Here is a 24,539-nt window from a genome sequence, read left to right as displayed (position 1 = left end):
TATTCATATGTACATATTTTTATTTATAAATTTATAATATAATTTGTTTCTATTTTTTTAATTTCTTTTATATTTATAAAATTATCATATAAATTATATCTGTTTATGAAAAATATATTTAATTAAACATATTTTTATTAATTATTTGAGTTAACAAATATTTTATTATTAGTTATATAACTATATATAAATAAAATATTTGATATTTGGAATTATTTGTTATTATGTTTATTATATATTTTATCTTTTATTTAGTATTTTCTAAAAAAATAATAAAAAAATAGAATTAAAACTGGAAACTAATTCAATCCGCTTTAAATTGTTTAAGATTTGAATTTTCTAGAGAAACTAACTAGTTCTAATTCAATGGCTCCTTGCAACTCAATTTGATACATTTAATTTCTATTTACTTTTGTCAGTTCTTAGATTATACTATACTATGGCTATATCTCCATAATAAAATCTCATTAAAGTATTATAATTCCGGTTATTAATCAATATTGCACGTAAAATTTATTTAGAATCACAGTTAGGTTTGACTGCAACTAACCATCATCATAAAAAGAAATTCTAACAAATAAAAAATAAAACTGAAACATTGAACTGAATATGATAAAATAAAATAAAACCCACAAGCAAATGTGTTGTGCCAACAAATTCTTGTATTAAAAAACTTGTTTAAACAACATGCAGATTCCTGATCTTTGAATATATACTCATGACATACACTCATGACATGTCGGTAATAATTTATTTTTTTTATGTTTTATTTATTTATTTAATTCTATTAAAACCGAAAAAGACTAAAAAAGAAATGTCAGAAAACCAAAGCCTTTTAGCTTCTATCATTCATCATCAGCATCTTCTTATTATTCTTCTGCTTCTCACACAGATCTTCACTTCACCTTTGAGTTTCTCACCCAACACCTGTATTTTTCTCTTCCTCCATTGATTTTGTTCATAAAAATCTGATTTTTTTTTATCTGGGGTTTGAATATTTTTTACTTGATCTGTTGGAACATAGAGGGGGTGATTTTGTAAAATCCGGATTCTCTGAGGAGAAAATATTAGTGGGTTTTGGTTGGATCGAGGGAAAGACTCGAACTTTGCAGATTGCAAAACGAGGGTCTTTGGGGGGGAGAAAATGTGGATCTTGTAAAAGGTGTTGTTGATTTGATCGAGAAAGAAAAAGAGAAACATTTTTTTCAGCTTCAGGTGATTCAACTTTTTCCTCTGGCATTGGAGAAGGTTTAGAAGAAGCTTAAAAGGTGAAGTAGTAGTAGCCTTTTGAGTAGGTTGGAAAAAAAGTTGGTGCTTTTTTACTCAGCATTTTGGTTTTGAAGACTTGAGTGCAACTAAGTTGACTCTGTAACAAAAACAAAAAAAAAAAAATGAAAGAAAAGATAGATGTTAAGATATTAGTTGGTAGACTATCATATGAAGTTGAATCTTCAGCATATGAGTGTTTGTGTTTTACTTTTATTACTTACACATTTGGAGGAATCCAGTGAATCTTCATGTCTGATGTTCTTTAGCTTTTAATGCTAAGATGGTAGTTGTTAGACTGTCATATATAAAGAGCATCTTTATTGGGGCTGTTGCTGTCATTAGTTGTGGTTGTGAGAACATGAACTTGGCAACAAAAAAAGTACTTATATTCCACCTTGTGCTTAAATGAGGAAGTACTTTTTAGGTTTGTTTTGTTTTTATTGATTGTTAGTTTTTCTCAGCTACTTATTCCTTCCAAAGGGTTCCTGATGCTGGTAAAATCTGAAAATCAAGTACAGAATCTACACATTTATTCTGTTTCGATTGGTTGTTTGTTTGTAAATATTGAAGACCATGTTGACACATAAATTGTGCCAAGATCAAAATGATTTTTTGTTACTTTACTCTTTTACCTTTGCTTAAACAAAGCTTTTGAAGTGATTCATAGACAATTCTGGCTCCAATTACAGATACATAATACGCATTGGTAACCAGTCATCAAAGCGGAATATGAAGGTTTCTTGTGACGGTGCATAGGTTGATAAAGTTCTGGTGGATCTGAGTGGATTGGTTGTCATTTTCAAATATTTTCAGTAAAGGAACATCGTTGAAAGTGGAAGGGGTTTTTCATTACTTGAAGTTTGATTTCAGCCTACCAAAATGGGTATTCAGTGCTCCAGACTCATCCCATGCTGTGTGGATTCACAAGTTAAGGCATCTGTTATTGAAACTCCAGATGCTGGTGGGTAAAGTCATACTCTTTTGTCTTGTATAGTTCCAGTTAATTATAAGGAAATGTGGATATATGTTTATTTTAACATTTGTTCCAGAAATTGAGGATAGTAGTGAGGCCAGTAACTGGCCTACATTCCGTGAATTTACACTTGAGCAACTCAAGAATGCAACATCTGGTTTTGCTGTTGAGAACATTGTATCTGAACATGGAGAGAAGGCTCCAAATGTTGTTTATAAAGGAAAGTTGGAGAATCAAATGAGGATTGCTGTTAAGCGGTTTAATAGGAATGCTTGGCCTGATGCTCGGCAGTTTTTGGTAAATTCACCCGCCCCAATTGGTTTCTTCTTCAACCTTGCTCTTAACTATCAATTCTCCTGTAGACCTGTTCATGACCTTGCATTGCACAGATGCATTATTTATGTACTTTGCATTACTCAAACACTTGGTATAGGTGTAGACTAGTGCCAGTGAACCATCTGTTGTAAATAAATCATAGTAAGTTTTCTCTGAGTCATTTTCTGCTGTAACCAATTTTTCAAATGGTAATAGGCTATCCTATATATCTTCCTCTGTTGTCTGGTCAATTGGCTGTGTTGGTAACATGCAAGTTTGCCTAATGTTTAAAATAGTATCTGTATATACTTTCTTTCAATGGGCTGATAATAATCTAAGATGTTTAGGTTCATTGTTTCTGTGAAGCTAATGGTGTGCATTAGATTGTGCTGTGCTACACCTTTCATCTTTTCTTTTCACTTTCAATTATTCAAAAGAATTTTCTTTCATAACTGCAGGAGGAATCAAGATCAGTTGGTCAGCTTCGTAACCAAAGGTTGGCAAATTTGCTTGGTTGTTGCTGTGAAGGGGAGGAGAGGTTGCTTGTGGCAGAATATATGCCCAATGAAACACTTGCAAAGCACCTTTTTCATTGTAAGAGCTCCTTTTATGCATTTTTTAATCCTTTAAGTGTTGAACATCTGATTGGTATGTCTTAAATTTAATAATATGTAGTTTACGGTTTTGTTGCCTTTTGCTTTGCTGTGGGGTCAATATTGTGCTTTGTTGGTTCAACATACTTGATTAGTACATAAGCTGCCAAATTTCTAATGTTTTCCTTCTGGAATTTTCATGATGTTGTCCATTTTTATTTTATATATGTTGATTATTATCTGGGCTTGGACAATCTTAAGACATTAGAGAGGATGCTAGTACAGTATATTATGATTATTATCACATGACTAGCTTTTATTTAATAATTTAAATTTTTCAATTTTTCTTTAGAAATTGCTTTTGTAGATTAATATGTTTTTAATTAGATTGCAAGTATTATTTTCTCTCTAAGAGAAGTAATAAAGTGTAAACAGATTTCAGTCTTAGGTTGTTTGGATTTTGATTTAGATTCTAGAGGACAATTGCTTCTATAAGATTTTGTTGACTATAACTTGTTGGAATATTGTTACATAAAACTTTTTTTTGAGGGTAAAACTACCAAGAAGTGCACCTGTATAATGATCATCAATCTCTATAAGGACTTCTATGTAAATATGCTGTATTGGGAAGTGTCCACTGTCCAAATTGATTTTGGATGTTGGAAGTAATGGATTTTTTAATAGTGCTAATTTTGAAACCTAGAATTAGTCTTTGCATTGTTACCCAAACATATATTCTGGTCCTTCAAATTCTGAACAAAGCATTATAAGATAGATCTTTTACTGAGTTTATGTGCATATCTAGATTCCACGATGTTTGCTCCTTGTCTCTTCTGATCTCCTGCTTTCTTTGCTATATTGTTATGATTGTGCTGTTGGAGTGATACTTTATATGCCAGACCCTTGAGTTATTATGGTGTGAAATAATAGTCATGTGTCTAAATCAGGGGAAACACAACCTATGAAATGGGCAATGCGACTAAGAGTTGTTCTACATCTTGCACAAGCTCTAGAGTACTGCACAAGCAAAGGGCGTGCTCTCTATCATGACCTTAATGCATATAGAGTTCTTTTTGATGAGGTAAGTTTTTGTGTATCCCCTTTTTATACATGTCCCTATAATTAGATTAATAAAAAAATGTGTTAGAATTTTGCAGGATGGTAATCCTAGGCTTTCGAGTTTTGGTCTTATGAAAAATAGCAGGGATGGGAAAAGTTATAGCACAAATTTGGCATTTACCCCTCCAGAGTATCTCAGAACTGGTATGCCTTATAACAGTTTTTGTTAGTTTTTTCCTTCTGGCTTATGTTCAACACTATAATATTCAATTGAAAATCTGTATCGCATTTAAAAATTTACAATCATTTATGTTTTAGTAGAGTGGAGTGATACATGATTTCTTATATCTCTTCTTTGTTTTGTAGGGAGAGTAACACCAGAAAGTGTAATATATAGTTTTGGCACTCTTCTGCTTGACCTTCTCAGTGGGAAGCATATCCCCCCAAGTCATGTAAGTCATTCTTATCATCCGGTAAAGAATATGGGTGCAGGTTAACTTGGTCAACCTGACAGGTTGATTCAGATGGTTTATGAGTTCAGTTTGGGTCCTAAAAGTTCCAAGCGAATCTAATTGGTTTGATTGGTAAACTCAATTTTTGAATCTGTTCATAAATCGACCTTTTCTTTTTTCCTAACAAAACAAATGGCTCCATGCCTAATTCCAAAAGTTTAAGTTGTTTGGTTGAGGGAAGGAAGGAAAGAAACCAAAAGCAAATGAAAGGGAAATAAACAGTATGGTAGTTTCTTTTTCTGTTTTGATGCTAAAATCTTTGAAATTTGTACAAATTGGGAAACTTCAAAATGTTTATAAAAATAAATTAAGGATGATTCTGGTGTGGTGGTTACAAGATCATCCCCGATTTTCTCTCTCATTTGAAATTTCCATAATAAGAAAGAAGTCTACTCAAAACCTTACCCTTCCCTCATTTCTTCTCCCATGTCCGCCATCTACAACAAATCTTTAATAGCTAGTTATATATTACCATATGTAAACTTGCATGTGTAATTATTAGAAAATTTGGTGCAGGCCCTCGATGTGATTCGTGGAAGAAATCTTCAGATGCTAACAGATTCTTGCTTGGAAGGACAATTTTCCGATGATGATGGAACTGAGTTGGTACGCTTGGCATCTCGGTGTTTACAGTATGAACCTAGAGAACGGCCTAATCCAAAATCATTGGTAGCTGCTCTGGCTCCTCTTCAGAAGGAAACAGAGGTAGGTTTAGAATTATTATGTGATAGTAAGGCATCACATACTATTAGTTACCATTGAGTATCTCGTTTGAAATCTCTGCTTAGTGCAAGTCTGTTTGTATGGATGTTCATTAATTGGTCAAATTCAATGCAAACTGCCAAAATTTAACTGAACAAACTGAAAATCAAATAAACCATAAACAGAAAAAAAATTAAAAATTTAATTGGACTGGACTGAATTTTAGATCTAGTTTTGAAAACCGATCCAATCCAAATCAAACTTATACGCTTATATAATTTTATTTATAAAATAACCATGCAACTCATACATGTATAAGTAGAAATATATTAATTTCATTATCTCTGTTGCTTCTTATAAAGATGCATATTAATTTTAGTTGTTTTTTTTTTTTAAATTAAGACTATTTTGAGTAATATTTATGATTTAGATTTAGATGTGATAGTTGATATTTTAAATTAATATTTAATATGTTTTTTTTATTTAATATTAGCTGCGTGTTTAGACACAAAGATATAATTCACTCCAATACCAATTTTTGAGTGGTATGGATTTGATATCATATTCAAACCAATCTAAATCGAAACACAATTTATTTTTATGATCAGATTAGATGATTTTTTGCTTAAAAACGGATCAAGACTGAAGTGTACACTTCCCAATTTGTTTATTCATTTCAAGTGACCTCAACAGTTGTGTGGGCAAAAACTAAATTTTATTCTCGCATTTGTTCTCGTAATGTGTGCACAACATATCAAAAGATTAAACAAACATTTTTTTAGGCTCTACTTTAGGATTAAGGCATGTCTTCTATTAGGCATATTAATGTATTATCTATATTCAGACTATCATATCTTCACACGCCAATGCATGTTGTACTTGATGACAACAATGTCGTTAAGCAATTTTGGAAGTTCAAGTTGTGATTGTTTTTTCTTACCAAAATTTGTTGATTCTCATTTTTTTTTAGGTTCTTTCACATATCTTGATGGGCATCCAGCATAGTACTACTTTTGCTTCATTATCTCCTCTTGGTGAAGCATGCTCAAGAAAGGACTTGACTGCCATACATGAAGTTCTGGAAAGTCTTGGCTATAAAGATGATGAAGGAGTGGCGAATGAGGTTCTCTATCTAAATTATATTTTACTGAAATGCCTCATACCTTTTCATTTTTCCTGTAAAACCTTGATTATTTATTAATTTATTTATTTCTTCTCGGGGTTATCTTTTTCCAGCGATGAAACAATAACAAATATAATATATTTATTCTTTAAAGGAGGCTAACTTGTGTATTCTCTCTACTATTCTGGTATTGCAGTTATCATTTCAGATGTGGACTGATCAAATGCAGGACACATTAAATTGCAAGAAAAAGGGAGATGTTGCATTTCGGCAGAAAGATTTTAGACTGGCAATTGAGTGCTACTCGCAGGTAGAGTAGTAATGTTGAAAAGTTGGACTAGTCTAAATTTGGCTTTCCCTTTTTATTTTATTTTATTGAAAACCTGCTGAATGCTGATTAAAACTTATGTGCTGTTTGCCCCTTGCATATTTGCATATTTGAACCTGTGACCAACCGGTCATATAGGGTAACTTAACCATATTGAAAACCTGCTGATTAGTTAAATTAATTTGCATGCCACAAAATAGATTTCTAGTTAATATTTAAAATAAAACTGAATCTTATAGGTACTAGATGTGAGACTTTCATAATAATGAATAATGCTTTAGTTTTCTTACTAGAGATGCACATCAATACACTATGATTTGAATCTTATTCAAGTCTGGATGAATCTCTTTTACCATATTGATGTTTTACTTGGCTTCTAATGCTAGTTTAGTCATTAAGAGTTCATTGGTTTATATGCAGTTCATAGATACTGGAACAATGGTTTCTCCAACAGTCTATGCACGGCGCAGTTTGTGTTATCTAATAAGTGACATGCCTCAGGAAGCGCTGAACGATGCAATGCAGGCAGAAGTCATTTCCCCGGTATGGCACATAGCATCTTATCTTCAATCTGTTGCCCTCACAGGACTTGGGATGGAGAATGAAGCTCAAGCAGCACTTAAAGAGGGCACAACACTGGAATCCAAGCGGAATGCAACACCCAAGCTAAAATGAAAACTTTGTACAGTGACAAATTCTTTCTGATTCTGTTCTGCCTGATGACTACCCCCAAAACATTGATTATAAAAATTCATCTTTTGGATACCAATAGATCCACCCTCTCAAAAAGTTGCATGTGTTTGAAGATTTCTTCAAGAAACAAGATTGGATGAGTGTTGTAACACCCCTTCCCCCTTTTTGTTGGGTCGGCTAGGATGTTCATTTAGTCCTCTATGATTTGATTGATTGAGCATGAATCCAAACTTAAGCATTTTTTTTTGTCTTAATTTATAAAAGGTTTAAATTGTGAAGAGTTAAAAGCTGTTGTTCACGGCTGTGTACTTAGTTTTGGAGTGCCAGGCAAGATTTCCTTTTTCGTCGGGTGCAAATCATTGGGTTTAGGACACCAAAATAGTGTTCATTTCCTACTGTCTATGCTCATGACCCTAAAATGCTGTGGAGTATGATAATAGTATCAATATGAAGTTTTTCATGGCTCAATTTTACTATGCACTTTATACCCTTCTCTGTTTCTCTCTTTGTTTATCGCTTTGCTTTCCCTTTCTTCCTTAGCTATCTCTTATTAAGGTATATACTTGCCAAAATGTGGGGAGAGAAAAATCATTTTTTGCAATTATAAGAATTCATACCTCTGCTTCAATTAAAAAGCAGAGTTATGTGGTAGAACTTGTTCAATTTAGTCCCCCATAGTTTAACTAATACAAGTAATGATACCTTTTCACAATTGTCACCTTAAAAATGGATGAAATTATTGATGTTTTAATGTCTATTTGTGGATCAGGATCCTCTAGAGTTCAAAAACGTCTGTTTGTACTATATAGAGAGGCTAATAGATTAGAACTATGGTAAATTTAGATAGCTTATGATTCTAGAAAATCGAAATCTGTCTACATAGAGCTCTCATTTTGCTTTTCAATTTTATCCCTAGGAATTAGGATACTTTTTAAACAATTCATAATTATTTTTGGCAGAGCTTGCCTCGGTTTTTGCTGTTGATCAGTAATAAGATCTTGCTGAGATTTGTAGTGTGTAATGAATTTGGAATGGGAGGACGACTTTTTTTAATTAGCAGAAGCACTTGCGTTGTATTTTTATGCTACAGTTGCATAGCCTATGTTAGCTTCAGTTATTTCCATGCTCAAAGCTTTAAGGGTGTTGATAGCATGAGTCAATCCGATCCAATTCTATTGGGTTGAGTTTTTTAGTGTTTGGATTCAATCCTATTCAACCCAATTGGGACCCATCATATACAAATTAAATAGTGGATTATATTTTTAATCCGATTCAACTTATATCATATAATTGAATTTAGATTTAGATACATTTTTCCTTATAATTTAATGTTTTTGTCATTTTTGCACTTACAATTTTTTTTCATCTCAGTTCTTGTAAAATGAGATTTTTTTTTCTTAAAGTGTTTTAGATAATATTTTTTTCACTGTTTAAAATATTTTTTTATTGTTCCAAGTGTTATTTAAAACACTTAAAGATAAAAAATAAAACACACATTTTTGCAAGGACTAAAAAGAAAAAAAATTATTGGAACGAAAATGAAAAAAATATTATATTATAAGGATAAAAAATATATTTAAGTGTAAAATTTATTATTATATATAAATTAATTATTAAATACAAAACATTAATTTTTAGGTCACTTGATTTATTAAATTAAATCATTCATAATTTTTTTCTTTTTTAAGTTGTTATTTTTATCTTTATCCTGATTTTGTTTGTATTTTTTCATGCTAATACAATACTATTAACATTAAGATCATTAATTCTATTAGTCAAATATTATTACAATTTCATCTCTTTTAAGTGCATTAATCATTGTATACTTTCAAAATTTTAGACAAAAATAAATTATTATTCTAAAAAACTTCAATTTTTATATAAAAATAATTTTTAAATAGAGACCGATTAATCAAATTCTACCAAATCTATTTATGATTAGATTAGATTGAATCATATATGTAAAAAAAATTGCACAACCCTAATTTGATCGTGAAATATCGTTTACTTGTTGAACTATGTGAATTGCGTGAAAATAGGATATTCCAAATTTGAGAGTCCCAAGAGTTTTATAAAACTCTCTTGATGAAAAAAATATGAATGAAAAATCCTGCAATTCAACCCAAAAAGATTGATTAGATTGGATGATAGGTTTAGCCTAACAAACCTGCAACACCCCTCCTATACAAAATTTGCATACCCGGTAGTTGTACACTCAATCAATGAATCACTCATAAAAGAAAAAAATCGATGAATCATCATTAGACAAAAGTCAATAAATATTAACACATCTTTTAGAATCTCGGATTTGACTAAAGCAACTTCTTAATTGATGTGCAAAACACCCTTCTCAATCACATTTGTATCTCAAATCCATATAACAGAAAAACAAAGGAAAGATAAACAATACAGATGCAAATATATAACAAGATAATGAGTTGTGGGGGAAGAGATCAGCAGCCGAAACATGATTATGATGTAATGGTCTTATTAATGGCAATGATAATGCTGACAAGTGAATCTACTGTTTATTCGTTCTCAGCCTCTATTCATTGAACCATTCCATTACACTACAGTTCAAGCTGCTAAAAGAAAACCTTGACTCAGATGTTCCTATACAAGACTATCATAAATTTATGGATTATCTTTATTGCTGTCCAATCTCCCCACATGGCTTTCTTGAGATTCTTTCTTTGATCCCACAATATACTCTTTAACAGTGCTCTGTGCAGAAAGTATTTGCTTCTTAATCTGCAATTGAGAAAATATACCATCAGAAGCAAGAAAAAAAAAAAAACTTCCCATAGAATTCAATTACAACATCTTCCATTTAAAAAACTTAAAATTGAAGTTAAATTATCTGAACCATAAGGAAAACAAGAAACTAATGTCAACTATAAATGAAATTTTAAATGGTTAAGTAATAGTAAGAAAACAGCAAAAGGCAACTCATTTGCAATACTAACGATTTAAGTAAAGATTTTGCTTTCTTCTTATCTGGTTTAGAAGTCAGAACCCATCACCAAATTTTATGAAATAACAATTTCAAAAATGGCAACCAAAACAGAAAATGTTTATGACAGAAAGAACCAAAAGAGTTGTGACAACTTTCAAGTGGCCAATATAAATTTGCATTATCTGTTTACAATGAGAATAGAACACCCATCAGAGGGTCCATAGAAATTAAATTCGAGTAGAAGCCCCACAAAAGGACAAAATAACTAATTGTGGCATTCAAGGGAAGCTTTAGATAGCAGTGGTGCCTAAAACAAAGCTAAACTGGTCTTCGGTTGGATCTACCAGGCCAATCATTCAGACAGTCCTGCAAGTGAAGCATGAGCTGCAAAGTTTGCAACCTCTAAGTTGTCCATCAAGGTATAGTTTATAAAATGTTACTTTAGAAGGTATTAACATCCTGACCACTAATGGCAAAGAGAATGAAGAACCTTTCTAATTGTGAAGGGCACCTATTCATCTGCAATTGTAAGACTACAGGTTCTAATCCACCAAGGAATCTCCTACTTGGGGCATATCTCATGGCTCACAATTCTGCCATACAGGAATGCAAGTCCACAAAACCTGCTTTGTGCCATTTCTCTAGATTTAATTTTCAAATTTACAAGAGACGAACTAATGTAAATGCAGTCATATTGTAAATGAGAAAAATCTTATAAATCTTTTGTTTTATCAACATTTTACATGAAAAACAGTAGAGTTGATGCTAAGCCAAGAAAGTGAATAAACCCTCACGAACAGAACACTATAAAGGGAAATAAACATAAATTAGGATATTGTTCTCTGACCATTGCCATATATCTACCTATCAACTTGATCTGAGACAGACGAAATGAATATTCCAATTAATACCTCTAGCTGCAATCATCTAACTAAACACAATTTGCATACTTCTAATAGCATCCTATCAGCACTTGAAGTCATTGTGTTTTCTAAAATATTTTTAAGGGTTGTTTGGTCTGAGAAAATGTTTTTTCTTTTCATTCACTGTTTTTACTTTTAATTATAAAAACGTCTTTCCACTGTATTTCCTATTTTCAATGGGTAATGGTAAAAACTTTTTTCTCAAAAAAAACAAAAATATTTAAAAATAGAAAACAAAATGAAAACAATGTGGTATTTTTATAATTAAAAGTCAAAATTAGAAAACATTTTCTCAAACCAAATGGCAATTTAGCTTTTCCAAAGCTTTCAACTTTGTATCTATGGTGCTATTACAGTAAAGTTAATGCAATTCCAGATGAAGTCCTATGCCATATTCTTATTTCTTAATGCAATTTCTAGAGGACAGCATAATGCCTGGCATCAGGTTTGAGTTTTCCTTTTACTTTTCTCGTCAAATTAGGTAGCATGAAATTGAACAGAATAGAATAATGATGTTCTCTACTCCTTGGTTCCACCCTTTTTAGTGAAACCAAAATGTACCTACTTTTAACTCCTCGAGCAGTTCTATTCCATTTTTGAAATGCATGATTGAAGCAGACTCATACGCTATGTTCTATCTTGTTTTAACACGTCTACCAAATGCTACCTATGGATCCAAAATTGCCTAAGCCAAGAGCTATACTAAAGTGGCTACCAAGTCTCTCAGAGGGCTGTTTGTTCCCACCTCCCAATGTCAATCTAACCGAAGCTGCTATGCCTGCAATTTAGACCTTCATATCAACAACAAAATTCTTATCCCACCGAGTGAGGTTGACTACATGAATCACCTGATGTCATTTGGCTTTGTAAGACCAAATCTTTAGAGATGCATTATTTACCATGAAATCCCTTTTCTCTTTCTATTGATTCCATTCTTTTTCCATTCGAACCATTTAATTAAAGCATGGTCCCTACAGACACGTATGTAGTTGCAGAGACGGAACTATTGATGGTGTGAATAGTTTTGAAGGTAGGAACCACCCTCAATAACCAAGTTACACAGTGACTGTTTGACATACTCACAAACCCTTTCATAAATGTTACCTACACCACTCACCATTAGAATACGAGTTTAGTTCAATTTAACAATCATCAAAGGGGCTCCAACACCACAGAATTCCCCTTAATCAAACTTTGCAAATATAATAGGAGATATAAGATGAGTTGTATGGTTAAGGGGGAAAGGTCGTGGGTTGGATCTCCTCTACTAACAAAATTAACATTCTAAGTTAGTTGCCGATAAAAATTAAAAAAAAAAAACTTTGCAAATAGAATGAAATCCAATAGGCAAAGACTACTTCAAACCAATGAAAGACGATAATTCAAAATTGCAACAAATAATAATAACAAACAAAATCAACTTAAAAAATGGTGTAGGTAACGAGAAACAGAAAACCCACTTGGGAATTTAAAAAACTAATAGTGAAGCTGTGTTGGGTAGCGATGAAATCATATAAAAAATGTTGCTTTGAGAGGGGACTTACAGGATCGAGAGCATTGGGTTTGGGGCCGTAATCAGCGGTTAAGAGAAAATAGGAAGCAGCAACAGTGGTGACAAAGGTTAGCCTTCTCACCAGCTTCTCTGTTCTCGGACTCATTAAACTCATGATTATTTGACGATCTGCTTCACTTCAACCACTGCTCTCAATTTTGATACACTTGGATTATTAGGTTATGCAGTTTTTCTCAGAACGGAAGGGAATCTTTTTACGGGTTGATACACTCTATTCTCAATAGACTCGTGTGACTTTTTTTCTTTCTAAAATCAAATTCGTCCTTGAAAATGTTGAGACATAAATAAATTATTGGTTTTTAAGAGATAAAAAATTTAAATTTAATTTTTAAATACTTAAAATATGCGATAAATTTGTCTTGTACATAGATTATTTTTACACTTTATAATTTAATATCAAATTGATTCTTAAAATATAATTATTATCAAATTGATCATTCAAGATTAGAATTTAATAATAAAGTGATCTCACAAATCTAATGACCAGACTAATTTATGTAAGAAAAAAAAAATAAGATTTTTAATTATTTTGATTAGATGCAAATGATAAAACTTATGTCTTATTAGATCATGATCTTTATTTTTGCGTTTGTATTTTCAACGATGTATTTATAAGATAATCTAGCATAACATCTAAATAATGCAATTAAGATCTTTATTTAATATTACGCCCCTGCCTTGGTAGAACCAGAAGAAGAACATGAAGAAGACGACGAAGAACAAGAAGAAGAGGAAGAGGAAGTGTCTCCAAAGTTTGTCTGTAGATTTATCTCAACATAGAAAGGGGAAGTAAATTGGGAAAAGAAAGAAAACAAGAAAAAAAGATTTTTTTTGACATGCAAAACGTCGTTGTTTTATACTTAATTTTTTTTTTCCACATGTAATCTCAGTCAAAGAAAAATCAGACGTGGCACCACATGTGACATGCCTGTGTGACCGGTTAACGATCACGTAAGCCGTTAATAATTACGGACAGACTAACGACATGGACTTAAGGCAACGTTTTGAAAATATTAGGGACTCAATATATTTTTTATTTTCTTTTATTGAAATGGCTCATTGATACTTGTTACTATAACAATATTAGTTTGCTTAATCATCCTTATATTGTGTTTAGATTAATTTTATGGTAAAACATACGCCACGGATAATGTATAAAATGACATCATTCTATATTTTCAAACTTAAGAGATATATGTGATTTCACAAAACCCCAAGGATAATTAGTATAATTTATTTTTATTTTATTAAAACAACTTAAAACCTAAAATTTACAAAGAGCCTAGATACATAAGCACTTGTTGTGGTAGACAATGAAGACCTCCTTCATAAGATGGAGTCATCAATAAGATATACCACACTAGTTAGAATTTTAACCTTGTGTCCGAAATTTACTAATAAAGATATAGTTTTCACGGGGCGTAGATATCCCAATTTTTTTTCCCTATTTATTGTTAATATTGATTTTTAGTTGGCGAGTTAGGACTTAGGAGTGTCTAAAAAGGGTAAAAACGTGAATTTACTATCATCCTTGTCCTATTCAACAACAAAAAATAACCTACCATGGCATTAAAGAGTAGATTGAAACTTTAAAAGCCACCCATCCCACCAACCAACCAATCAACCAGCCCATTTTCTTTTAATAGTAATTTTTTCAAAATAACTTGTTAGTTTAAGGTTTAAATATATATATATATATATATATATATATATATATATAGTTTACTTTAGATTTTTTAAATTTCGTCAAAAATTAAAAATACCAGATAATAAAATAAATAAGAAATATTTATAGATAAAAAAACAAAAAAATATATTTAACTCTATATTTAAATAATAATTGTGTATTTTAGAAATTGTGAGCAGGCATAAAACGTGTAAAAACAGGCTTCACTACTGGAGCATGGCATTAACAGTAAGAAAGAGTGGTTTGGTTCGAAAAACAGAGCCACCCATTTACATTGTGTATGCTTTGTTGTTGTTGTTGTTGTTGTTCTGCTCCAATTCAATGTACAACCAACCAAGAACTCAACTCAAACCCACAACTCTCTCTTCCCACTTCACCCCAAAATGCCCTCTCCATCAGAATATCCTTCTCCTTCCATCCTGGAAGCCCGCCAAGCCCACCATCTCGGCCTCCCTCCCTCCGGGGCCCACCTCCGGCCCGGCCCAAACCCTAATCTCGCTCCTCCGTTCCATCCCGGACTGGGCCGATGCCGTGCAGGAGCGCGGCATGCAGAAGAAGCGCGCCCTCTACACCCACCAGAACTGGCGCGACCACCGCAGCTCCCTCCGCCACCTCCGCCACGTCTTCTCCAGCCTCTCCTCCCGCGTCATCCTCTCCCTCGTCCCTCCCGTACTCTTCTTCACCGCTTTCTCCGCCGCCATCGCCGCCTACAACGAGGCCCTCCTCCTCCACCTCCTCCCGGAGTTCTTACCGCTCCTCCGCACCTCCTCCCTCCCTTACCAGCTCACCGCCCCCGCCCTCGCCCTCCTCCTCGTCTTCCGCACCGAGGCCTCCTACTCCCGCTTCGTCGAGGGGAAGAAGGCCTGGACCAACGTCATCGCCGGAACCCACGATTTCGCGAGACAAGTCGCCGCCATCGTTGACGACGGTGGCGGCGGCGGCAACAACTTCGCCATCAAGCACGCGCTCTTGCACTACATCATTGCCTTCCCCATTGCGCTTAAGGTCTCTAGCCAAAGTTTTTTTTTTTTTTTATTTCTTTTATTTTTTTATGGGCAAATGCTAATGATTAGTTTTTGTCTGGGGGATTTGAATCCACGACCTCTCCCCCTTTCCTTCTTCCTTCACCACTAGACCAACCTTATATATCTCCCTCTAACCAAAGTTTTAAATTGCAGTAGTTAGGGTTTAGGAGCTGATTAGATAAACTTATAAACTAATCCATAAGCATTTGTAGAGGAAAATAAGAAGGAAACAATGAAATAAGTTTCTTCGTGAGTTAAAATTAGCTTATGCATAAGTTTGTATCAGCTCTCTCATAATAGCTTTTGCAACAAAAAAAAAAAAACAACCAATTTTTAGATTATGGAGAAATTTATTTTGTTTTCTATTAGGGTCTATTTGGATAAACTTGTCCATAAGCACTTTTAAGAGAAGAAAATAATGAAATAAGCTTTTCCATTAACTAATTTAGCCTATGCATTTGCTCTCATATTAGCTTCTTCAAAATCTGAATTTTATGCACTTATGAATAAACTAATTTTAGTTTACGGAGATGTTTGTGAGATTTCTTCTTCTTCTATAAGTGTTTATGGAGAAGTTTATCTGAATAGACCCTTAGTAAAGGACAAAACTTGCAAACAGTTCCATAAGTATTTTTGGTGTTTTTTAATCAGAGTTGGGGTTTCATTTTGGTAACCCGCATAACAAATGTTTGCATGAAGATTATTCAGATGCAACTCTATTTCTGATTGGAAAACAATACCAAAAATGCCTATGAATATGCATCTAAGATTTTTCCTTTAGTAAATTGTAGAAAAATGCAGCCAGCTAATTTGGTTGATTGCAGTCACAGTGACTATTTTCTAAAACCTAGATCTAACTTGGTGGGTTTCTATCAATTTGGGCCTTTTTTTATGTCATGTGAATGGTGTTTGTGATTGGATTTTTAGGTTGGTAGTTAGTTGCAGACTTGCAGTGGATAGTGAAACTTGCTTTTTGATTGCAGTGCCACGTGTTGTATGGTTCAGATGTTAGGAGAGATCTTCAGCATTTGCTGGAAGTGGATGATCTGGTGGTGGTCATGAATTCAGAGCACCGGCCTCGCTGCATTATTGAGTTTATATCGCAGAGCATCCGGTTGCTGAAATTGGAGGAGTCTAGAAGAAATGTCCTGGTATGTGCTAATTGGAATTGTTTGCAAGGTTTGTGTTGAAATCTTTGATTGTTAGCATTTTAGTACATGCTAAATTAGGCAACATTGTTGCATGTGAAGTTGTCAAGAATGTAAATTTGTGACTCCTCAGTAATTTGGTGATGTTGTATTGTAGATATGGATTTGTTAACATATCAGCTCACTCTGGTAATTCCTTGTTTGTATAATAACACTTCCCTCATTGTTGTACAGGAATCAAAGATCACTTGTTTCCATGAAGGTATCGGCATATGTGACCAACTTATGGGTATTCCCATTCCACTGGCATATACTCGCTTGACCTCAAGGTTTCTTGTCTTGTGGCATTTGACACTCCCTATCATACTTTGGGATGATTGCCATTGGATTGTGGTTCCTGCTACCTTTATTAGTGCTGCCTCTTTGTTTTGCATTGAAGAAGTATGATCCTCTCCTTTACCTTGACTCCTGGACTATTTAATGTATCAAAATAAGTTGTTCTGTAATTTATTGATGGATGGATTCTTGGAAGGAAAAATATAAACATTCACCCCATTTTGGGGTGGAAGGAAGAGAAAAAAAAAAGGTAGAGAGAGAAATTGATAGATGTGATAAATGATGTGACGAGAAAAGAAGAGTGAGATAATAGGAAGGGAAAAAAAGTGGAAATGAGATGGAAGAGAAAGTAGATGTATGTTTATAAGTACTCTTCTTTGAAATGCAACTCCAGAGATTTCTGGTTAGAAGAAAGCTAATCCAAAAATGTGAAAATGATTGTTGTAGGTTGGAGTTCTCATAGAGGAGCCGTTTGCAACACTTGCACTTGATGATCTCTGCCAAAAGGCACAGACAGACATCCAAGAAGCAATTGCGTCTGGAAATTTAATTCACGCACGCCTTGTTGCAAAGCAAAAGAGCCATGCCGAAGAGCATTCACCGAATGGCTGGCCTAACTCATAGATGAAAGGGTACTTTACTATGAATGTCTTCAATTTTTGCTTTTGAGGTGGCTCTGTACTTGGTACTTGTTTAGCCAAGTTAATTGTAGTTAGGAATTATATCATGTAGTCACTAATGATAATTGTGCTACACTTGCACCAGCTTGACAAAGTCTATACCTCAAAATGGCCAGAATGGTGAATGTATGTTAGTCACGAACTGGGTCTGTATATATCAGAAATCCATAATTCATGTACATATAAGGTCATCAATTCAGGCCTTTAATTTTATAGACTCTTTTTACTTTCAGAACGAACCAGAGGTTCTAATAGACATTTGCTTTCTCTACAGCATGTACATAAGAAATTGTATAATGAATCACGAGAGGATCTTTTCTCCTAAAGTCGGGTTCTATTTTGATTTGTAGACTTTGAAGTTCTGTGTTATTTTGTTACACGTTTTCTTCCTATTGTTTGGTAAGCAATGACATTATTTTGAGATGCCAAAGCTACATTTCTCAAACCATAGATTCATAGTTTATAGTTACGCAACTGTAGCATAAAATAGAACACAAGTGTTTCTGGTAACTAAAATTTCAAGACATCTTCCCATTCCAAATTCATGTCATACTACAAATCTCAGCAAGATTTTATTACTGATCAACAGCAAAAAACGAGGCAAGCTCTACCGAAAATAATTATAAATTGTTTAAAAAGTATCCTAAGGATAGAATTGAAAAGCAAAATTAGAGCTCAATATTGACAGTTCTCGATCTTCTAGAGTCATGAACTTACTAAATCTCCCAAAGTTCTAATCTATTAGCCTCTCTACAAAGAACAAACAGACGTTCAATTTCTATTGTTACAAGCCTGTGGATCATAATGCCATGCACATAACAATTTTTTGAACTCTTGAGGATTCTAATCCACAAATAATATCATTAATTTCATCCATTTCAAAGGTGCCAATTTTGAAAAGGTATCCGTTGTATTAGTTAAACTATGAGGACTTAATTGGACAAGTTCTACCACATAATTCTGCTTTTCAATTGAAACAAAGGTATGTATTCTTGTAATTGCAAAAAAGTTTTTTTTTTCTCATTTTAGGATGTATATACCTTAATAAGAAAGAGAAAGCAGTAAACAAAGAGAGAATCAGAGAAGGGTATAAAGTGGATAGAAAAATTGAGACATGAAAGACTCATTCCCTCTCATATTTATCTTATATTTTGGACTTAAATTTAAACAAATTTAACTAACTTTATCCCTATTTAATGATACCATTCCTAAAAATCCTTTATTTAATTGTAACTCTATTTTCAATGACTATTTTTTGTTCATGATAACAAATTCTAATGAAAGATATTTTAGAAATAATTTTATTTTTTACTTGAGATTAATAAAATTAAATGATGTTAATTAGTTTTCTTAATTAATGCAAAATTAATTATTATTGTTTATATATGAGTTGAGAGGAAGTATTATCATAGTCACAACATTTTAGGGTGATGACTCATGAGCATGGGAAGTAGGAAATGAACACTATTTTGGGGTCCTAAACCCAATGATTTGCACCCGACACAAAGGAAATATTGTTTGGCACTAGTCAACACTAAGTACACAGCCGTGAACATTAGCTTTTAACTCTTCACAACTTTAACCTTCAATAAATTAAAACAAAAAAAATGCTTAAGTTTGGATTCATGCTCAACCAATCAAATCATAGAACTATATGAACATCCTAGCCGACCCAACAAAAAAGGGGGAAGGGGTGTTGTAAACACTCATCCAATCTTGTTTCTTGAAGAAATCTTCGAACACATGCAACTTTTTGGGAGGCTGAATCTATTGGTATCCAAGATGATTTTTTTTAAAATCAATGTCTTGGGGGTAGTCATCAGGCAGAACAGAATCAGCAAGAATTTGTCTCTGTACAATGTTTTCATTTTTGCTTGGGAGTTGCATTCCGTTTGGATCCAGTGTTGTGCCCTCTTTAAGTGCTGCTTGGGCTTCATTCTCTATCCCAAGTCCTGTGAGGGTAACAGACTGAAAATAAGATGCTGTGTGCCATACCGGGGAAATGACTTGTGCCTGCATTGCATCGTTCAGTGAGGCATGCCACTAATGAGATAACACAAACTGCGCCGTGCGTAGACGGTTGGAGAAACCATTGTTCCAGCATCTATGAACTGCATATAAAACAATGAACTCTTAATAACTAAACTAGCATTAGAAGCCAAATAAAACATCAAACAGAACAGCTTAATATGTGAGATCCAGAGGTGTTGCTACAAAAGTGATTCATCCATAGACTTGAATAAGATTTAAATCATAGTGTAAAATACCTTATTCTTGACCAATACCAGATTGGTATTAATAATCTAAAGAATCAGTCATAATTACGAAAATCTCACGTGAACTAGATCTGAAGGATCTAATCACCTACCAGATTCAGATTTATTTTAAATATCAACTGGAGATCTATTTTGTGACATGAAATTTCATTTAACTAAACAGCAGGTTTTGAATAAAAAATGGCAAGACAAATTTAGATTAGTCAAACTTATCAACATAAGTAATCTACCTTGCATCTCTAGTACATAAATAATACATTTGAGCAATGCAAGGTCATGAACAGGAGAATTGAGAGTTAAGAACAAGGTTAATGAAGTAACCAATTGGGGCAGGTGAAATTTACCAAAGACTGATGAGCATAAGGCCAAGCATGCCTATTAAACCACAATCATCATTTGATTCTCCAGCTTTCTTTATAAACAACATTTGGAGCCTTCTCTCCATGTTCAGATACACTGTTCTCAACAGCAAAACCAATAAAATGGAACAATAAATTTATAAAGGAAGAATAAGCAATCCTTATCTTTGCACTAAGATCCTCAAATAAAAGGGAAAAAATCCTTGCAGAATTTATCATTTTTTAGTGCTGCAACATACAAATATTTGAATTTCATAATGTACTCTATATCCTCATTATAATAATTCATCAAAGTTTATTTGAATTATTTAATGTGCTGCTTTACTCTCAAAGAGAGAAACAGTGCACAAGGAAGCTCAAATCAAGTATTCTACTTTTTTTTGTTAAACTACCACATGAACTATCCACATCAAATCAAACTGCTAACATACACAGTTTACATTCCACATTAAACATGCAGCCCAACTTCAAGGTGACATCTGACTGGCAAATCTCTTCTAAATTTGAAGACAAAGTATTTGCATATAAGCAAAACATTAAAGCTAAGAAAAATGTTAGCCCATAAATAATGAAAATAAAGATTGTTATTGAAAATATCCTCAAGTTTCCACCAGCAAAATACAAGAATTGCTTTGTAAATTTAGCCTACAGCAAATAATCACTGGCAAAATCCATGACACTGAAACAATGGTAAAAGGGAGTTTGTGGGCAATCATGACCCCATTTACTAAAGTTTAAAATATCCCTCAATCACAACACTCTGATCTGAGGCCATGGACTTCAAATTGACCACTTTTAGTCCTTGCTCTGAGCTCTTCAATGTCTGCAGAGGATCTGGCTCAGCCAATCCGTCCCAAACTGGCAAAATTTCTGTGACAAATTTATTAATATAGTTCTTCTTGATACCTTCCTTAACAAGCTCTTCAAACTCACCAAAACTCCCTCTAATATCTAACAGAACACTGCACAATCCTTGACAATTACAATAATCCAAGATCACATCCAGATTTATTTGATCCAGAACTACAATTTCAATTCCTTGTTGAGCCACTTCAGGAGCTGTTACTGTTTTATTGTCTGTAAAGATTATTACTTTGCCAGTAACACCATTGATGGCTAGTTGAATTTGTTTTGAAGAACCAGGATCTTTATGTATTATAATCCGAATTGGTTGGTTGGCTCCAGGTTCTTGAGATGCAGGAACTGACAAATTTTCACTGAATAAGGAAGAAGAGATTACCACTGCATCATATTCTTGTAATAACCTTGAGTGGTATCCACCACAGTCTGTAACTCCATTCCCAAGTAAGTCCAAAAAGTTTCCATTGACAGAAAGAGAATATCTGCAATACAGGAACACTCTAAGCTGTGAAATGCATGTTTATCTAAGAATTAAAACGTATGCTAATCAACCAAACTCCAAAATACACCCAAAGAACAGCCATACATGAATTGTTAATGAAAAGCAAGTGGGAGTGTCAAAGTACAAAGGGAAATTTTAATTACCTCAAAGTAAGGAAAGGCTTTCCAGTCAACATGCGATGAATATAGGGCTCATTGAGGCTCTTGCATAGCTCTTCCTCTACACCCACAATAACTTCAATTCCCGCATCTCTCAATCTTTCCACCCCTTTGAAGGCAACTATGGGATTTGGATCCACCATCCCGACAACAACCTTTTTCACTTTAGCTTTAATTAGAGCTTCAGTGCAAGGTGGAGTCCTGCCAAAATGATTACAAGGTTCCAAGCTCACATAAGCCGTTGCACTTTGTGCCAAATCACCAGCATCTCTCAGAGCAAACACCTGACAATCTCATATCCTGACTCAACATTTCAGCCACAAACACAGATTCTTTATCTAAATTCTAAGACATAGTAACATCTCACAATCAAAACATGTTACTCGGCAAGGTTTTAAATTGCAGTTGCGGTCACATTTTTATCACATTCCTTGATATTGCAGGAAATTGTGACCAATGCGGCTACAATTGCAGTCACAAACACACCAAAAACCTTGACATTGCAGCCTAAATCGCAATTGCATACAGTCTTTTAAAACCTCGCCCAAAACATCTCATAATTTCTTTTCTTAGAACAATCACCATTGAAATTCAAATTAGGCTTATCACCAATTTCAAATGCTAATTCAATGAAACCAACAAGAAAGAATACCACAAAAGAATACAGTATAATTAATGAGCATATAATGAACACACAAACAAGTAACAACTACAACAAAGCCTTATCCCACTAGGTGAGGTCTGCTACATGGATCAACATACAAATAATTTTATCTTTTGGAGATATTAAAGTGGGTTGGATGGTTAAGAGAGAAGGAAAGGAGGGTAAGATCACGAGTTCGATCCCCTTGGCTAACAAAACTAATATTCTAACAATTAACAATTAACATTTGCTGATAAAAAAATATTTTTATTACCCTTTATTTTACATAACAATAGAATAATTTAGAGAGAGAGACAGAAGGTAGGTACCTCAGCATGAGGTTGGCCTGCTTTAGGGTGGAAGCCTTCACCAACAACTTTGCCATCCTTTACAATAACACACCCCACCAATGGATTGGGGCTGGTGAACCCAACAGCCTTCCTTGCAAGCTCAACACACCTTCTGATGTAAAACCCATCATCATCATCATTTTCTCCATTGGAGGCTGCACACTGTACCCTTAAACCATCACACCTACTCCTCCAAACTGGTTTGTGAATCCCACAACTCAATTTGATTCCAGCCTTGGAGGGGCTCAGAAAAGATGCAAAATTTGGAGGAGTGGCACTGATTGAGAATCTGGGCACTCGAAGAGTGCTGCAATCTGGGAATGAAGGACACAGTGCTTGCATAGTGTTGTGAATGTAACGAGGTTGTTCTTGTTGGATTTAGTCTCTCACAACTTGTGTTTTTCTATTTTTCTTGTCCCCCGAACCACAAATTGACACCTCAATTAAAAACTTCACGAAGTTGTTGGTTTTCCATACAGAGAGATTCGACGATTCCTAAATATCCCAGGTAAGGTTCGGTCACGGCACAGTTCACGCACCGTGTCTGCGTTTTGTTGCACGTGAAATCGCCTTCGTCCGTGAACCATTTTTTAAGTGAATGTAACCGTGGACGTTTCGTTTTCCCAAGCAACATTTTTTAATGAATAAATTACACTCCCATTTTTTATATATATATTTTTTAAATTACACTTCATACTTTTTTTTTCTTTTTTTAAAAAAACTAGTTGTTGTTTAATTTATATTACACTTAAATTTTCACCTTTTCAAATACTGCTTAATAATTTAATAGAGATATTGATTATATAATTTTTAATGAAAATTTATGTTTAAAATACTTCAATTTTTTTTTTCTTAACTTCATAAAAGATATGATACTATTTTTAACATGAAAATATTTTAAAATTCTTCTTTTTCTTTTTTTTTAATTAGACTTTTTGAACCTAATTTTTTTGTTGGACATGAATCTATCTTCTTGTTGATACATACGTTTTAATATCCTTCTTTCTTCTTTTTCTTCTTTCTAGTTCAATTTTTTTGGTGCATATTGGGTCATTTGATTGCTGCATTTTTGTTGGATGTGTTTTCAGTAATGTTTATTGATTGAATATGATCCTTTGCTCAAATTTTAGTATTTTGCTCTTGCATATGTGTTTTTAATTCCTTTCTTTAAGATATTTATTTTTGATAGCTTAGTGTTTGATATAATATCATGATCAAGAGTTACATCTTCTTCAATTGTTAACAACATGAAATAGGAGTTAAATAGTAAAAGAAAAACTGTTATTGTCTTAAGAAAGGTCCATTTATAGGATCAATTATTAATTTGTGATTTATTAGGATAATTTCTTTTGCTCACATATTTCAATTGAAGTTAGTTAACGACGTTAATAAGAGGTGGTAAAAGTAACGTAAAAAAGGAAGAAATATCGGATACAATTTTAAAAAAAATAAAGGAAATACGAGTGTAATTTACTCTTTTTTAAAACATTTACTT

At 33.4% G+C, this 24,539-nt stretch overlaps 4 protein-coding genes across 8 annotated transcripts; 2 read left to right on the top strand and 2 right to left on the bottom strand.

The window, feature by feature from the left end:
• The first annotated feature begins 797 nt into the window (after positions 1–797).
• On the top strand, positions 798–8,035 carry LOC100781311 (serine/threonine-protein kinase BSK3). 3 transcript variants are annotated; one of them, XM_006576274.3, is made up of 11 exons: positions 798–929; positions 1,959–2,230; positions 2,319–2,539; positions 3,016–3,151; positions 4,098–4,231; positions 4,308–4,413; positions 4,576–4,661; positions 5,238–5,426; positions 6,394–6,546; positions 6,743–6,856; positions 7,295–8,035. In XM_006576274.3, exons 2-11 carry the CDS (start codon positions 2,149–2,151, stop codon positions 7,547–7,549), a joined length of 1,476 nt encoding a protein of 491 aa, XP_006576337.1. In that variant the 5' UTR covers positions 798–929; positions 1,959–2,148; the 3' UTR covers positions 7,550–8,035. The 3 variants fall into 3 exon arrangements, with proteins under 3 accessions (XP_006576337.1, XP_006576336.1, XP_003521048.1); XM_006576273.4 differs by having other exon boundaries at positions 806–1,215; XM_003521000.5 differs by having other exon boundaries at positions 806–1,268.
• A 1,861-nt stretch (positions 8,036–9,896) lies between these two features.
• On the bottom strand, positions 9,897–13,294 carry LOC100306571 (uncharacterized). Its single transcript, XM_003520998.5, has 2 exons — positions 12,991–13,294; positions 9,897–10,318 (listed from the first exon to the last, which is right to left on the bottom strand). The coding sequence occupies exons 1-2, from the start codon at positions 13,111–13,113 to the stop codon at positions 10,202–10,204; spliced, it is 240 nt and encodes a 79-aa protein (XP_003521046.1). The 5' UTR covers positions 13,114–13,294; the 3' UTR covers positions 9,897–10,201.
• Positions 13,295–14,913: 1,619 nt separating this feature from the next.
• On the top strand, positions 14,914–18,221 carry LOC100790216 (UPF0187 protein At3g61320, chloroplastic). 2 transcript variants are annotated; one of them, XM_014773420.3, is made up of 5 exons: positions 14,914–15,711; positions 16,715–16,882; positions 17,114–17,320; positions 17,663–17,847; positions 17,981–18,221. In XM_014773420.3, exons 1-4 carry the CDS (start codon positions 14,923–14,925, stop codon positions 17,837–17,839), a joined length of 1,341 nt encoding a protein of 446 aa, XP_014628906.1. In that variant the 5' UTR covers positions 14,914–14,922; the 3' UTR covers positions 17,840–17,847; positions 17,981–18,221. The 2 variants fall into 2 exon arrangements, with proteins under 2 accessions (XP_014628906.1, XP_040870248.1); XM_041014314.1 differs by having other exon boundaries at positions 17,663–18,221.
• Positions 18,222–21,096: 2,875 nt separating this feature from the next.
• On the bottom strand, positions 21,097–23,649 carry LOC100789675 (riboflavin biosynthesis protein PYRD, chloroplastic). Of its 2 annotated transcripts, none has more exons than XM_003521850.5 (3): positions 23,024–23,649; positions 22,037–22,335; positions 21,097–21,873 (listed from the first exon to the last, which is right to left on the bottom strand). In XM_003521850.5, exons 1-3 carry the CDS (start codon positions 23,384–23,386, stop codon positions 21,258–21,260), a joined length of 1,278 nt encoding a protein of 425 aa, XP_003521898.1. In that variant the 5' UTR covers positions 23,387–23,649; the 3' UTR covers positions 21,097–21,257. The 2 variants fall into 2 exon arrangements, with proteins under 2 accessions (XP_003521898.1, XP_014628905.1); XM_014773419.3 differs by having other exon boundaries at positions 22,037–22,252; positions 23,024–23,648.
• Between the last annotated feature and the right edge of the window lie 890 nt (positions 23,650–24,539).

The sequence above is a fragment of the Glycine max genome, chromosome 3 (genome assembly GCF_000004515.6).
Source record: "Glycine max cultivar Williams 82 chromosome 3, Glycine_max_v4.0, whole genome shotgun sequence".
Classification (NCBI taxonomy): domain Eukaryota; kingdom Viridiplantae; phylum Streptophyta; class Magnoliopsida; order Fabales; family Fabaceae; genus Glycine; species Glycine max.
The sequence above is the reverse complement of the archived record's forward strand: the minus strand, read 5'-3'. Positions and strand labels throughout refer to the sequence as shown.